At 37.0% G+C, this 17,263-nt stretch overlaps 1 protein-coding gene and 1 long non-coding RNA gene across 4 annotated transcripts in view; one reads left to right on the top strand and one right to left on the bottom strand.

Annotated features, from left to right (window-relative positions):
* Positions 1 to 17,263, top strand: part of ELP3 (elongator acetyltransferase complex subunit 3) — a 94,413-nt gene that overhangs the window by 50,931 nt on the left and 26,219 nt on the right. For all 3 annotated transcript variants that reach the window (XM_032332319.1, XM_032332321.1, XM_032332320.1), the window contains 3 exons: positions 11,271 to 11,361; positions 14,391 to 14,456; positions 16,073 to 16,300. In XM_032332319.1, coding sequence (XP_032188210.1) covers positions 11,271 to 11,361; positions 14,391 to 14,456; positions 16,073 to 16,300 — 385 coding nt within the window. The remainder of the gene's footprint in view (positions 1 to 11,270; positions 11,362 to 14,390; positions 14,457 to 16,072; positions 16,301 to 17,263) is intronic.
* Positions 70 to 17,263, bottom strand: part of LOC116584270 — a 49,708-nt gene continuing 32,514 nt past the window's right edge. Inside the window, exons 6-7 of the long non-coding RNA XR_004283136.1 lie at positions 964 to 1,133; positions 70 to 262 (exon numbers count right to left, since the gene is read on the bottom strand). This is a non-coding gene — a long non-coding RNA (uncharacterized LOC116584270). The remainder of the gene's footprint in view (positions 263 to 963; positions 1,134 to 17,263) is intronic.

The raw sequence follows: 17,263 nt of genomic DNA, 5'->3' as shown, positions 1-17,263 counted from the left end.
TTAGAAATGAGACCTGGAATTCTGTCTATACATAGAGATGGAAATGAAAGGACAGCATGTCCAAGCCACTTTGCCAGTATCTTATTTATTCATGTATTCATCTCTCCATTGATTCACGTGCCAGGCGAAGAAATTACGATGGTACATATGCATGATGTTGGTTCCAGAATTTCCTTTTCCAGGCCTACTTCAGTCTGGATACAGTAGTGAGTACGGAGGAAGGAAGTGTAGGCATATATCTGTTATCCCTGTTGTAGAGCCTCTAAAGGAAAAAAGAAAGAGTAGTAATAACCATTCTTCACAGATATTAATGTAAATGTGGAGAAAGAGTGAACTATTCCTGATGACATGAAGGAAATCATTTCAACTGCTTTTTTCCTAGAGGAGAGAAAAACTAAGATGTCATTTGCATTCATGACCTTTACTTATTTATTTATTTTATAAGAAACATAACACTGAAGAAAAATTTTAGGAGCCATAAAGTTACAGATCTACCTACAATCCTGACAGAGCCATGCCTGTATTTGCTGGTGAGGAAGGCACATTTCCACCACCTTGCCAAAAGCTGCCTAGATTCTAGTACAAACAAAAGGGGGAAAGGTGACTAGTGAATGTGTGTACAATCAGTTGCTGTGACTATTACTCCACTGAGCACAAAAATTGTGTTCCTAATAATATAAAACAGTGAGTACTGAAAATAAGCAGAATGATCAACTAAAGGACAATTATCAAGAATATAAAGTAATGGATTTGCTTAAAAGTTGAAGGATATTTACACTAGTGATTTCTTAAATTTTTTAAATTATTGGCCCAGTGTAAGGATCTAAATTGCCTGTATGATCTGGTTTTTTTCTTTTAATACTGAAGAAAACTCAGCTGCCAAAACTGTTTGTGTTGTCCTTCCCCTTCTTTTTCCAACCCTTTTCAAACAACTCAGTTCAAAAGACATTAGAAGGTGCTCACAATGCAGCCATCCGCCCAGAAGTAGGGAGCCACAGGGCACGGAGGTCGCTGTTGTGGAGGAGGCAGTGCTATTGTGTGGTCTCTGGCCGCCTGGATGTGGTAGTGAGGGCATTCTTGGTTAGGTCTGGTCTGGCGCAGGATGTCAGAACTGAGCAGGGTGAGGACACGTCCTGGAGTAGGTGGGGGATGGGGTGCAGAGAAGAGAACAGCAGTGGAAGATTGGTTACTTGTAGAAGGTTGATCTAGGAAGTAGATAATATTAAGGATAATGGGAGCTAGGCTTTGTGTTATCTGGAATGGGAATTAGAAATGTGAAAAAGGAGAAAATTGGAATGTACCCCATGATGTTTTAGAATAGGAGATACTGGTGTGAACTCATGGTTTTCAGCATATGGGTAGATACAGAAATAATTATAAATCGTATAATAAGAAATATAGTGTGTGTGTCTTTTTCAGTCTTTTTAATGCAATGGTATTTTGCATTTTTGTGCTATTTGTTGGTCATTTCACTATTTAAAATGACCCTTAAAGGTGGTACTGAAATGTTGTGTACTGTTCCTAAGTGCAAGAAGGCTATGACATGCCTTACGGAGAAATGACACGTGTTATATAAGCTTCATTTGGCCTTGAGTATAGCACTGTTGGCCGGGAGTTCAGTGTTGTATCAACAATTTTATATATATATATGGTGTTCTTAAACACATGTGAAGCAAGGTTATATGTTGATTAGTAAATGAAAATGTTGTGACCAGAGGCTCACAGGAACCTAGCCCTGTATTTCCCCTAGGAGCAATATTTTAATATTCACTAACTCAGCATTCGTGGAAACTTTGTAGAATATAGTTACTGAGAATAATGCATATTGACTGTACATTGTTTCAGAATCCCTCCCTATAACATGCTTATTAATTACAGAGCAGAAATAAGTAACTTGACTGTGGAGATGACTGGCAGCTGGTGAAAGTGAATACCATCAGTAATCGTACAAGTCATTTAATGTGCCACATGATAGTATGACGGTATCACTTCTGTGTTACTCAGCCAAAACTCCATAATCTGAATTTAATTATGAGGAAACAACAGACAATCCCAAATTGAGAGGTACTCTAAAAAATAGTGTGAAATCTTCAGAATTATAAGAATTAAGGAAAGAGTTTCATTTTGAAGGAGACTAAAAAGTCATGACACCTAAATACAACACAAGGTTCTGACTGGACCCTTTTGCCATAAAGGACATTGTTTAGACACTGGTGAGCCTACAGTGGAGTCCAGGATTAGACAGTAGTAAAGTACTGTTGTTAACTTCCTGATTTTGGTGGTTGTATTATGGTTGTGTAAGAGAATATCCCTGTTATATACTGGAAATACTTCCAGTATTCTGAGGGTGTTGGAACATCTTGTTCCCAATTTGCCATCAAATAATTTAGGAAAATAGTTATTTGTACTGCACTTGGGACTTTTTCTGTAACTTTGAGATTGTTTCAAAAAATGTAAACTAATACAATAGAAAACAAAGATGCAATAAGTAGTATTAACAAAAACAAAAGATAAAGATTATTTGCATTTAACTGACTTGAGCAACGAGATAAAAGTGAAGATACTACTTCCCAGCAGCTGAGTATGAAAAAGCAAATCTGTTGTGTTGACGTCAACTTAATGATGGTGATCTTATCAGCTGAGTACCTGAGATACTCCCTGACCCTTATTACTCATATTGGGCCCCAACACATATTTCCCCCATGGGGGCCAGTGTTGCTGGACTAGCCCTTATGCTGCTTATTATAACTGCAAGACACACTTCAGCAAAAACCGTCAGGGGACTTAGAGAAACAAGACTCAAGTGTCCTGGAAGGTCCCCAGCAAACCCAATAGGTACACAGTGAACTTGAGGGGGAATGCGGGAAAGGCATGAACCTGCCTTTATTAGGATCCAAGGGTAGAGTGTCTAGGGTTTTGTGGGTTCATTCATTGGTTAATTTAAAGAACAAAAATGGGAATTAAGGTGTGATAAGGAAGAAAATGGGGCCACTCCGAGGGTCAGTTATGTAGGTTACCAACGGCTTTCTCAAAGAGAGAACTTCATGGGGGGAAGGGACTGTCTAAATCCTTATCTGGTCATTTTGCTAGTAGCTGTGTCACACAGCTAGCAATATGTTTACTCAGGATAGATGTCTTTTGAAATGGATGCCTCAACAATCAAAAACTTAATGTCAAGCACTCATGCTACAGAAAGCTTAATGTCAGGCACTTACACTGCAGGGCAGCCAGAGAGCTCAGAAAATAATACTTCCCAGCAGCAGCGAATGGCAGCAAATATCACAGAGTAGATAGAAATGTCACAGCCATGGACACCATAGTTTTCTTACCATAAGTAACAAGGCATAGCTCACACAATCAGGTGAAGAATTTGCATTCTCCCCCTTCACTTTCAGTTTTAAATTTCTTACTGCTGTAACCAGTGATTCAAAACCAACAGAGACATTGCTATAACATTAAAAGCTTAAGTTTATAGACTATGAAATATCACCATGGGACATTATCCTGGCCTACCACCAACTAAGAAAATAAAGACTGAGAAAATAAGAGCAGCAAAATAATCTCTATAGGAAAATTGTAAGGGCATCATGACCAGAAGAATTAAGAGCATGTGTGTTAATACTTCCAAAGGTTGTGTGTGAGAAGGGCATATTATGGGTAACCAACATGAGACTGAGGAGAGAAAATCTGTTCTCAGTTTTCCTGTCATGACCCCAGTAGAGCTCTCTCTGGAGAATCTGGCAATAAAAGTGTCCCCCAGCTCTAATTCCAAGAAGCCAAACTGTCAGTTCTATTTATCTATCAATACATCACTTAAAAGATTTATGCAGGACAAATGGTACAGGTGGGTGTAGGCTTGAGATTTTGAAGTGACACTCTTTTTTTACTTTACGATGTGTGGGTGAATTAAAACTTAACAGAATGCTGTAAAACAAGAGGTACAATCTCTTTTAAAACATGGAATTAGTAATATCCTCAGACACACTCAATTTATTTCAAAATCATGATGACTCAGTTCCTAACATAGCAAATGCCTTTGGTGGAGAGAGTCATGCAAAGTCTACCTGTGATGTCAGATTTGCATGCTTTGGGACTGATAATTTACTTAATTTCGAATGTGATTATTTCTAGGTTTTTTAGAATAAAGATTAAAATCTTTATGATACTTTCTATTTTATTTTTTGTTTCCAATATAACAATGCTATTGTTAAACAAGTTTCTGTTAGAATTCTTTATTTTTTTAATGTACCATGCACTAATTTAAAGCATTTGTTTCCGAATAAGCCTGGACAGAATTCCTTCAAATTAGTTTATTTTTTGCGTTGAATATTAGTGAACTATTACTATGGCTGCCTGCATAAGAATTCATTCAGATTTATGTTTTGCTACTTGCTTTTTGCCCATTTTTACTTGCATACTTTCTTTGTGTATACTGCATAAAAAATTATTCAAATTTATTTTATATTGACTTGTTTTTTGTTATCAATAATCACTGAAATTCTAGCCTAGACTTTACAGTGCTGAGGTAGTGTGTTTCTGTGTACCACAGTTCACTGATCACAATGCATTTCTTTTGGAGCATGTGATTTTATGATTTTTTTCCAACAGAGTTCGTAGGATATTACTAGCTATCCAGAACTCGTATTTTCTACTTAAGTTCCAGCCATAAAGCACTGTATTTACATGAACAAAATAACTTCTCTATAAAGCTACTTTAAAAGCACTTTCAAAATATGTATTAATAACGGGCTTATTTTATTTTCCCAAAAATTTCCTTGTATGTTTGGGATGCATCTCTACATAGCAATACATTTTATACACTGGCAAATATTTTGTTTGCATTTTTGTGTTCCATTTCTCATTAAAGACTTAGAATAATCTTCATAGTTATAATTTTAATGGCAGCACCGTAGTTTAGCATTTCATTCTGTCTCATTTAGTCTGTTCCCTAATGTTGGACATTTAGGTTGCTTCTAACTTTTTTTTTTTTTAAATCGTTATCCTAACCTTCATGACAACTAAAATCCATGAAGATAGAAAAATCTATATTTAGTTTTGATGAAGCCTTCTATTAGGGTAGTATAATCTAGGAGAAGGGTCACTCATGATAAAGGAACCAAGTAAGATGGTGATGAATATACTTTATGGAACAAGGGGAGTATAAATGAATTTTGTGGTTATTGCTATGTATAGTGATAAAGTTTTCCAAAGGGATTAGGATAAGCTACCAATTTAGAGTAATAAGCAGTTATTGGCTTAATCACAATCTCTATAGAATCAGATGCTTATATTTTTTATTTATCTAGGGGTTTTAATTTGCATTTCTGTAGTTATTAGTGAAGATTAACACTTTTTTCCTATAACTGATTATTATTTCTGCTTCTTCTTCAGTCAGTTGTCTGTTTATATATAAGTTGCCAGTCATGGAATTTGGGAGTAAAGGAGATGGTGCTTTTTATTGAGATAACTCAGAGAAAATCTCAGTTTTACCTTTCAGAGGCCTTTTGAATTATCTTCATTCTTCTAGACAAAGACAAAGACTAGGGAGATAAAAAGCCATATTCACATAGTACATTTAACACTTAATAACAGTCTGATAGCTGTTTTCTGGTAAAAGCTTCATGTCTCAGCTTAATATTTTATATTTTATTCATTTTATATTTGGTTATAGCTCAAATTTGGTGTATCTGGACCTCTAGAAGGAAATTTGTATTGGTAACTGGAAAGTAAAATTTTGAAATAGAGGTGCTAAAGAAAGTTTTAGTGGGTAACTGAAACATTATATACAGATGTGTACAAGAAAAGGCTGGGTCTTTAGAGAGTGTTAATAAGTAACTGAGAAATCTGATTTGTGCAAAGGGAATCATATGGTTTTGACTCCACAATGTTCCTTCCAGCTTCAGTTTTAAACTTTTAGAGCAACTCTGAGAATGTAGAAAACTGATAAACCATTGGCAAGGGAAAAAAGTCCCTCCCAGAGTGTTGAATCTAGGTAATTTAATAATTATAGTTTATTTTTGTTTTAAACCATAGTAAAGGCAAATCATGTGTGTCTTTGTGTTCTGTGCATTTAGGATATCTGGCTATTTCTATGTAGGGTCCCCTAGTGATAACTTCTACCAATTACAGATAATAAACTTAGCACTGACTGGTGAATCTAAACATACAGGGAGATTTTAGGAATTGTTTTTCAGATAGGTGTTAGAAGGGGAGAGAGGAAGGAAAGTAGGAGAGAAGGTGTTTCAAGTGAAAATACAATGTTTTATACTTGGCCTTTTTTTTAAATGCTGTATTTTACTAATAGATTAGTTGTTATTTTTAATTAGACATTTCCCCCACCTTTTCTTTTCTTAACTAATTTATAATTTACACTTTTAATTTTATGACACTTGAATCAGTAACATCTGATTCAAGTAACATCTTACTTATTTTTATGAAGCAGCATTCTAATAGATGATTCTGTGTTGTGCCCCTGAAGGATGCAGTGAATGATTGAATGTAAAATTCTGTCCAGACACATGATGGAGCCACATTAAAGTGCTGCCGCCTGCGGGCTCTTTGACAGCTGTCTGCCTCAGTGTGGTATTTAAGTCACTGTGAACCATTAGAAGAGGAATACCAATTTGCAACCAAAACATGCTTCTGAAGCTTGAGAACCTTCAGACCAAAAAAGCTCTAGACATTACTTTGAAACGTTTCTGATGAGCAAATTGCAAATATTAGCACCTCTAAGCTTAAAATGTTACCTACTGAAATAGGAAAGTGAATAAATATTCTTGAGTTATAATCTCTTTTCAAGTCAAGAAAGTGAAACTTGATTGAAACAAATTGAGAAAACCTAAAAGTAATTTTAACTCCTACCTAGATGGAGTTCAGATGGTCAGTAATCTCACCTGGGCTTTGAACTCCTAGAAAACTGTAACAGTATTTGTCTCTCTTTATATATTCCAGATTGCTTAATACACTCCTCTGCACATAAAAGGTGCTCAGGATACATAGAATTCTGTCCCTTTGTTTTCACTGAAAGAAACCTTTGCTTTCGTTGAAAGAGATACTTTCGCTAAAAGTGGAGAGTGCCACATTTCTATTCCTTAATGAGGAAGAACTCACATCTGATACACTCCAAGCACATCACTGCCAAAGACTACTAAAACCATGTTGCAGGGCTTCTGGGTGGCTCAGTCAGTTAAATATCTGCCTTCCTCTCAGATCATGATCTCAGGGTTGCCCCACATTGTCAGGGCTCCCTGTTCAGCAGGGCGTCTGCTTCTCCCACTCCCTCTGCCCTTCCCCCCAGCTCATGCTCACTTGTGTGTGCGTTCTTTCTCTCTCTCAAATGAATAAATAAAATCTTATTTATTTACTTGATAGAGATCACATGCAGGCAGAGAGTCAGAGGGGTGAGGGGGAAGCAGGCTTCCCAGTGAGCAGAGAGCCTGATGCGGGGCTTAATCCCTGGACCCTGGGATCATGACCTGAGCCAAAGGCAGAGGCTTTAACCCACTGAGCCACCCAGCACCCCTAAATAAAATCTTTAAAAAGAAAAATGTTGAATTTTTATATTGATAGACATAAATTTAACAATATTTATGAATTGTTCACATCATTAAAAAGCTCTCTATTACTAGGTCCTCTCTGGTTTGTGCTTCGTGGTAATCAGAGCTAGCTTCTGGGAAACGTAAGCTGTGTAGTCTCACAGCTCCTTGAACTTGGCTTAATGCTTTGCTTTCACCATCGTGAAATTATTAATAATTTCTTAACAAGAGGCTATTGTCATTGTACTAGGCCCCACAAATTATTAGCCAGCTCTCTTGGTAATTATTTCTGTCATATAATTCTGCTTAACGACACTATATGATAAAACCAATCCCTTAGAGAGTTTACTTCCTTTGAAATTTTTAGTGTCTTTTAAAAGTACTGGTTTATTATTAAAATATTTGTAGAGAGCTCATCTTTCTTTCCCTTCCCATCTCTCCATCCCATCACCTATGGAGGCAATGCCATGGAGGCATTTACCGCTCATATCTGTCATCTGAAGAAATGGAGAAGGGTAGAGAGCGCAGTGGTGGCAGCTTGAGCAGTTAGGAGATTAGCAGATAAACTATTTGACTTAGCAAATAAGTCAATATCTAAAGATAAGAGAGCCAGATTTCTCATCGTCTGATTTGAAAGGTGGAAAGTTGAACACTGGACTAGAATTGTAATGAGTTCAGTATGAACTCATGAACTTTTTAAATTTACATACAGAAATAGTTATAAATGTACATTTATGTATATTCATATATGAGTGCCTATATGCACATACAAGTATGTATGTATATACATAAATTTCTTAGTTATTTACACTGAGTTTGGAGGCAATGATACCTCAGTAGTAATGAGCACAGTGAATGCTTAGATCTTGATTTCTAAATACCATTCCCCACTAAAAGGAATCAGGGGCTGCTTGGAACATTGGCCAGTTACAGGGTTGGAGCAGCAAACATACAAAATAAACCTGGAACATATTGTTGTTTCAGAAAGTAAGGAAATATTCAAAGAAGGTGAACATGTCAAAAGGACCCAGAAACCAGCCTGAATACATACCCACAGGCCAAATCTAATTTAAGCAACAAAATAAATAACATTAGCATCAGGTTACAACTCTTTGAATAAAAAAGGAATCCATGAGTTCATAAATGAATAAATAAATGGAGAAAAGAAAGCTCTTCCTTGTAATACAAGCCCAACTAATAAATGTAGGAGGGATGATTGATAATCACCAGTTTGACAGTCATAATAGGGATGGTGAAACAGGAGTCATCGGTGCATGTTAGACTAGTGTTTGGAGGGTTGTTGAGGAACAAGATACTGTTCTGATACTGTGCAAACAGGTGTCCTTTTCACAATCTTACTAAATAATCCATTTTTCACATTTTTGTGCTTTGTGTTGATTTTTGCATTTTAAAAGGGCCCCAAGCATAGTGCAGAATTGCTGTCTAGCATTCCTAAGCACAAGCTGTAATAAACCTTCTGAAGAAAATAAATATTAGATGAGCTTCATTAAGGCATAAATTTAACTGCTGTTAGCCACAAGTGTTAGGTTAATGAGTCAGATACATGTTAAATAAAGTATTTTTACATAGAAATAAAATAAAAGAGGGTTATGTATCGATCAGTTGAAGAAAATGTAAGTGAGGCTCACAGAAACCTAACCCTGTGTTTTCTGTAGGAACAGTGTTTGAGTAATTGCGAATACAGTACTCATGGCACCTTTATAGAATTTATGCCTAGTGAATAACAAGAATCAAATGTATCTGCCATTCAATGAGTACTAATAGTGATTGCCAGTGATTTTATCAGATTAATATCATGTATAACAGGATTTTAAATTTTACCTGTAAGACATGGAAGTACATGTATTTCTGAGTTGTTTATAAAATGTTTCAGGGTAAATGGGGCACCTGGATGGCTCGGTTGGTTAAGCATCTGACTTCAGCTCAGGTCATGATCTCAGGGTTCTGAGTTCGAGCCCCAGAGGCCCACATCAGGCTCCACTGAGTGGGGAATTTGCTCCCTTTGCCTCTGCCCCTCCTCCCGCTTGTGCATGTGCATGTGCACATGCGCGTGCATGCTCAAATAAAACCTTAAAAAATGTTTCAGGGTAAAAAAGGGCATTTAGAAGACTTGATCTTTGGCTTATATAATATGAAACAGTAAAATATTTAAAACAGTATATTTGCACATTCCTGGCCAAAATAAATCTCATATATATATAGATATAGATATAGATTTATTTATTTATTTATTTTGCTTCAGTAACCTTCATTTAGTTTTATGTGATTATTGATTTGTTTGTTTGTTTGTTTTTGAGAGAGAGAGAGAACACATGACAGGGAGGGGCAGAGCGAGAGGGAGAGAAGGTCACAATCAGACTGCTTGCTGAACACAGAGCCCTATGCAGGGCTCAGTCTCAACCCTGAGATCATGACCTGAGCTGAAACCAAGAGACGGCCACTTAATTGGATACCACCCAGGCGCCCCTGCAACTGATTTAAAATGTACTTGATTTTAAGAAATTATAGTTTCAAAATAGAACGTTAATTTTTTTTGCTAAGAACTTTAAGTATACCATATATATTAACTAATCCCTCTAAAATATATTCTTTAATATCACTCTTACACTGAACTCACTGATGTGTCTTTGTCTTAAAGAATTTTGGCTTATCATTGCTTTATGTAATGTTTCATGGAAACTCTGCTGGCTTCCAGAGCCTAATAGATTTACTGTGTATATCTTTTAATGATAATTGATTGGCTGTTGATATTTTTGAGTGAGAAATATCTTAATAGAATCAAATGGGTGAATTAGCTAATTGTATATATTTAACATTTGGAGGGATAAGTAAAAAGAAGAAAAAAATTCAAGTTGATTCAAAAACAAATGAGAAGATATATTCTTCAAATCTTTCTCCTAATGAATCAAATATTAGACAAAACAAATTGAGGACTTGCCTTTGAATAGGAAGTAGATGTGCTAAGCATATTCTTCAGATTTTTTTTTTTAACTTTTATCATCAGATGCTGATTTTTGTCTAGAAGAGGATGTTGGGGCTACTAAAATAGAGCTCATAAATTTAGCTTTTGATTGAAATCTCCTTTATGCCTGGCACTTTATGCTGTATTGATGCCAGGAAATAAAATTTATCTCCTCTTATCTTTAGGCAAGCTGTTAATCTTCTAATGCAGAGTCACTTCTAATTTAGATTTCTAGGAAACAGGGAGACGCGGGGGAGTATTCTTTGAGTCCATTTGTTGGCTGAGCTAGGCTTTTGAGCTTCCTGGTTACTTGTCATTCAGCAACTGTATGGGCAAGTGTTTTTAAGCTATTAATAAAGAAGTACATTAACAATTGCTATTTCTCCTCTTTAAAAAAATTGGATTTTACTTAAAAAGACAGTTGTATTTCTTGTTTTGCTTAGTGCAAATTTATCTCTTCAGCCAAAAATCATTACTGATGGCTATCAGACATTTATTTTATACTTTGTAATCTTATAAAGTTATTTTCATTGGGTGTTTCCTCACAAAAACCCTGAGTGGTAGGTGAAAATCATGATTTCATGGATGGGAAAACAAACAGAGAAGCCCTGAACCTTGCTTCCTGTTTAGAATAATTCTGCTTTTCTGATCTGCTTTGTAGGTTTTTGTTTGTTTCCTTTTTTATATATCCCTGCCTTACTGCTGTAGAGAAAGATTTGTATTTTACAACAGCTGACGTCTTTCTTTTGCAGAGATATTCCAATGCCCTTAGTCAGTTCAGGGGTAGAGCATGGTAATTTGAGAGAGCTGGCATTTGCAAGAATGAAAGACCTTGGAATACAGGTAAGAGTTTGACTAGAACTGTTGAGATCAAAGTAGTCTGAAACACAAAACACTTTGATACATACTTACAGACTCCACAAGTTTGGTCAAAAAGTTTCACATACTGAAGGTATTGTACTCTGTAACATGAAGTTGAAACTAGTGGTTACAAAGGCTGCATCTTGTCCCTTACACCCGTCTGCTTTCTTCTAAAAGGGCAGGTTTGCTAATTTAAGGGTTGCTTTTTCACCTACTCAGATGCCAACTATGTGCTCAACTCTCCCTTTTAAATTTTGAAGTATTTCTTTTTTTCTTTCTTTTAGAGTATTGGGTGTTCAATTCTTGACTAGCGGTGGTAGACAATATGCATATACATTTGAAGAAATAAGGATTACATGTGTAAAATGATTACCAAACAGTGTTGTTGCCCACATATTCCAGTGTCCCTTGCCCCACTCCATCCCTTTGTCTGTTCAGGTACTTACTTCTTCCGCAGATATTTACTAAACATCTTTCTTCTGACCCTGAAGTACTAAAGAGCCCAGGAATCTGTGACAGTCTCTGCAGATGACTCTTAAATACAATAAGATGATTATGACATAAATTCACAGCCCCCTAGAAACTTCTTAATAGATCTGCTAAAGGAAAAAAGCCAGGAGTGGGCTCAAGGGATGAGCATTAATTCCTGGGCTCCGCTTTCAGCATTTGGATTCACCAGGTTTGGGATAGAGCCATGGGATGTTCTCATGCACAATCCAGACATGGACCACACTTTGAGAGATACCGTTTCAAGGACTGCATATCATGTTTGTGGACTTGCCCAAGACATTTTATTCTTTTAGTCCATTGTTTGTCCAAAGAAGAGTTTGTGAACATGATTGGTTTATTCTTTTTAAAAAACAAAAACAAAAACAATTTTAAGTTCTAGAAAAAGGGCAAATTTATTATCTATAGTAATTAATAGTACCAAATGAAACTATGTGCCTGTTCTGCTTCCCGTTTTCCAGCTGTCCTTCTTCCAACCCCTCTCCCCTCTGAGTATACCACAGCCAAAGTGATTGACCTGGCCTGGTTAGCCTGATAATCTCATCATCTAGCTATCATCTCTAACCTAGTATCCCTTTTAAACCGTAATAGCCTCTCTTAAACTGGAAAGACTAAAATTCAGTGAAAGCCCAAAGACACCTAGTTCACATAGGCAATGTCTTTACCAGAAAATAAGTACACACCAGTCTCTGCTTTTTAAAAAGCTTTCTCTGGGCAGTTGGGTGGCTCAGTCAGTTAGGTTTCTGATCTTGATTTTGGCTTGGCCTGTGATCTCAGGGTTTTGGGATTGGGCCCCACACCAGGCTTGTACACTGGGCATGGAGCCAGCTTGGGATTCTCTCTCACTCTCTCCCTCTGCGCCCCCCCCCCAAAGCATTATCTCATAGCCCCCCTCCTGGAGGAATGCAGGTGTTCATTAAGAGCATATAACTATGGTGCGTTCACATGCAAACTACTATATAGATCTGCTGTAGTTAAAAGACAACATCTAAATTTAATAGATTTGTAATTACAGAGACTTCTGATCTTTGTTTGCTATATAATTTTTGAGTTCATAGAAACCACATTAACAAAGCACTATTATCTGGGGCTAGTTCCTGGGACATGGAAATAGGTTTGCTTTTACAGAACTGAATAATGAGATTTTCTCATGGAATTCTATACGTATGTAACAGTACTTCATAAATATGCTATTTTAGTAATAGAACTTGCATGACATCATCACGTTTCCTAGGATGATCTTTTCTCACTGGTAGAAAATGTTAGAATCCTCCGGGCGGCTGGGTGGCTCAGTGGGTTAAAGCCTCTGCATTCATCTCAGGTCATGATCCCAGGGTCCTGGGATGGAGCCCTGCATGGGGCTCTCTGCTCAGCAGGGAGCCTGCTTCACTTCCTCTCCCTCTGCCTGTCTCTCTGCCTACTTGTGATCTCTGTCTTTCAAATAAATAAATAAAATCTTAAAAAAAAAAAAAAGAAAATGTTAGAGTCCTGACAGTAATTTTTATAATTTATTCTGAAGGGGAAAAATACTATATTACATATAATGCAATACTGTGAGGATTTTGTAATTATAAATGTCCGGCTATATAGTGTACACACTGGGTTGTGGAATAAGAGTGAGAGTTGCATCACATGAGCTTGGCCTTGCAGAGACCAGGCATTGCATGTGTATCATGTGCAGGCAGCTCTGTGCCTCCTAGTGATGATCTCATGACTATGGTTTGGACTGTATAATAAATAGCTCTGGGTTCCTTCTTTTCTTCCTTTTTAACCTCTTCCTTTCTCCCAGCCTTTCTTCCACAATGCAAAAAACAAAAACAAAACACGGCAGTCTTCCAGCATCCTTCTTTTTGACATTTGTAAAATGACAGAAACATGATGATGCTAAAAATTTTAACTGCCATAAAATGGTGAAGGTTTTAAAAAATGAGGAATTTTCTTCTTACTCTTCTATATACATAGTTTTGGATTATACTTTCAGGTTTAGTTATATCCCCTGGGTAAAACTGTTGTCAGATTTTAGAACATACATTATTTACTTTGAGTATTACATATTGCTCTCAGAATTCTTTTTTTTTTTTTTTTAAGATTTTATTTATTTATTTGAGAGAGAGAGACAGTGAGAGAGAGCATGAGCGAGGAGAAGGTCAGAGGGAGAAGCAGACTCCCCATGGAGCCGGGAGCCCGATGTGGGATTCGATCCTGGGATTCCGGGATCATGACCTGAGCCGAAGGCAGTCGTCCAACCAACTGAGCCACCCAGGCATCCCTGCTCTCAGAATTCTAAGCTTGTTTTTAAAGCACTACCATTTCCCCCTATCCTCAGGCTTAGTAAATATGGTTTTATTTTGAAATTTAGTTCTTTTTAATCTCCTTGTAAATTGTGTCCAAACTTAATTTTGAGCCCAGGATTTGATGGAAAGGTGTGAATAAAAATTTAGTTACCAGTTTTATACTTGCCCCTCTCCTCCTCCTTTTTTTAATTTTTTATTTTTTTTGGGCAGTGTCGAGATGTAAGAACCAGAGAGGTTGGAATCCAAGAAATTCATCACAAAGTACGGCCATACCAGGTTAGTTTCTTCATTTTATAGAGAGAGTGGGCCCTGATCATAAATCTTTGGCAAGCCTGGATCCATACTTTCTAACCAACAGGACTGATCCCTAGAAGTTAGTAAGTAAACTAAGCAAAGTAATTGAGGATCAGATAGAGATGACAAGACAGGAGAGGCAAATATGAGGGTGGGTGAATTGTAGAAGAGCCAGGCTAGGAAATACAAGCCTGAGTTTCATTCTGGATCAGCACAATCCACCAGAACTTTCTGCAGGGTTGAAAATGTTCTGTAATTTGCACCATCCAGTATGGTGTCAGCCACCAGTCACATGTGACATGTGACTAGTGCAGCTAAGGAACTGAGTTTTTAATTTTATTTGTTTTAATTAAATATAAATATAAATAGCCACATGCAGCTAGTGGCTATTCTACCTTCAGGAAGAGCTAAATGAGATGTTTATTTCTGTGTATACAGCTATTAAATTCTACTCTATTGGTGATAATCAAATGGATAGGCCTTTATCAACAGGGGTTCCACAAAACTTAAGCCTAATGCCCCAAAATGTTCATTGTTTATAACGAGTTAACTTCTCTCCTATTTACCTATAATGCCTAGCTATGTGCCATATTTCCTATGAGTTAACTCTCTTGTAGAACCCCATTTGAGAAAGACTAGATGATACCTGCATTGATATTTTTAACATTCGGGACCTCTTGAGGAAAAAAGTCAACCCAAACAAAGTTAATCGTTTTTCCACATTCCTTTGCAATCCAGTTAGTTAGCAAACATTAAGTTTGAGAAGTAAGAAACATAACCATCATTCTGAATTGTTCACTCACTACAGTTCACTCACTACAGTCATAATCCACCCATTTTTGGAAAGTGTCTGGATGTGACCTTGTCCACATATGTAGGTTTTTCTGTGCATACTGTTAAATATTGCTTATATAAATGCAAAGGTCAAGGGGCACTTGAACAATGAGTTGAAGAGTCAAAAGCCTATGTAGATTGCTACAACAGGAGCTTCCCCCAAAAGCTACTTTCCGGTGCTTGAATTTCTTTGATGTTCTAATCTTATCACTAACTAGGTATAATATTTTAAAGGCTTATCCCTTTAAAGGGATTCCATACTTTCTTAAAATCCCATCAAGAAACAAGTGACCAATAGCACATTTTTCCCCCAAAAGCAGGTTTTCATAGAAGAGATAAAGGCTAGGAAATGAAACTGTTGCGCCACCTGACTGTTATGGGGCTCAGTGGTGCTCCCAAGAGCTACACATGTGATATAATATATAATTTTATTAGAGGCTCTTCTTGGAGAATCCAAAGATATAAGTACATTGAAGCCTTTACTGAGCCAGATTTCTGCAAGAATTTCAAGGTTAATGAAATTCAAATGTGTTTTCCTTTTATAATATTCTTTGAACAAGGCCTGAACTCTTATTTAATCAATGATATGTGAGAGTAGACAAGTAAGAAGGAACATAATTCATGATTATTCATTCTTTATCCTTAATTGGGTATTTTAGCCTAAATAAGTAAATACTTATAAAAATGAATTCTATTCCCTGATTAAGGGTTTGTTTGTTTGTTTTTTGTCTAACTTAAAAGAAGTTTTTATTTTTATTCAACAGGTTGAATTGGTGAGGAGAGATTATGTTGCAAATGGTGGCTGGGAAACATTCTTATCATATGAAGACCCAGATCAAGACATATTGATTGGCCTCCTGCGATTACGAAAGTGTTCAGAAGAAACGTTCCGTTTTGAATTGGTTGGAGGTGTTTCCATAGTTCGAGAGCTGCATGTGTATGGAAGTGTCGTCCCTGTGAGCAGTCGAGATCCTACTAAATTTCAGCATCAGGTATCCTGTATTCCATCTCTCTTTGACTATAATTAAGAAATTGCCCAGGGGCACTTGGGTGGCTCAGTCAGTTAAGCGTCTGACTCTTGATTTTGGTTCAGGTCATGATCTCAGAGTCATGAGATCAAGCCCAGCATTGGGTTCTGTGCTGATCTTGGAGCTTTGTGAGATTCTCTCTCCTCCTCAGACCCTCCCTCCACCCCGCCCCCTTACCCTGCTTCCTCTCCGGGGAACATGCACACACTCTCTCTCTCAAAAATAGATTAGGAAGGAAGGAGAGGAAGGAACAAAGGAAGGAGAAAGAAATTGCCCAAGGGAGGAAAAGTGAAAAAGAGTAGGTAGCAGGAGGGGCTGGAGGAAGAGACAGTGAAAGAGGGAAGAGGAAGGGGAAAGGCAAATACAGAAATGGAGGAACTAATAGTTTATGTTCAGGGATGTTTTCTCTCCGACTTGTACCCTTTTGGGTGTGAGAGGGAAGGAGTGAGTGACAAATTTGAGAGTCAAGTAGGATACAGTATTAGGTTAAACCACATGAAATTTCTGTTTTTGAAAGTCAGAAGTGGTTTAATACCAGCAATTTCTTATGGTTCAACTACGTATTATGAAATCAAAGCAGATGATAATGTAAAGCACTTGTGAAATATGAAAGGTCTTCATAGACTCAAGCTCTATCTGATATATAGTGGAATGCTATTCCACTCCCCACGAACAACCTAAATAAATAACTTACTTTTTCAAATTTCCACAAAATAGCTTAAAACCACTAATGGTGGATATAGCGTAAACCCCAGACTTGGTGATTTAAGAATATTTCAAAACCTTTTAGAAATTGGAGAGATGACTAATAGATTAAAGATTGGATGCCCCAGACTTCATCACCTGGAGATTGCCTAGAGCTTATTTAAAAAGAGACAGAAGTTGAGAGGCAATTGCCACCAGCCTGTAATGAGATTACATGATCCA

Source organism: Mustela erminea, chromosome 2 (genome assembly GCF_009829155.1).
Source record: "Mustela erminea isolate mMusErm1 chromosome 2, mMusErm1.Pri, whole genome shotgun sequence".
In the NCBI taxonomy this organism is placed as follows: Eukaryota; Metazoa; Chordata; class Mammalia; order Carnivora; family Mustelidae; genus Mustela; species Mustela erminea.
The sequence above is the reverse complement of the archived record's forward strand: the minus strand, read 5'-3'. Positions and strand labels throughout refer to the sequence as shown.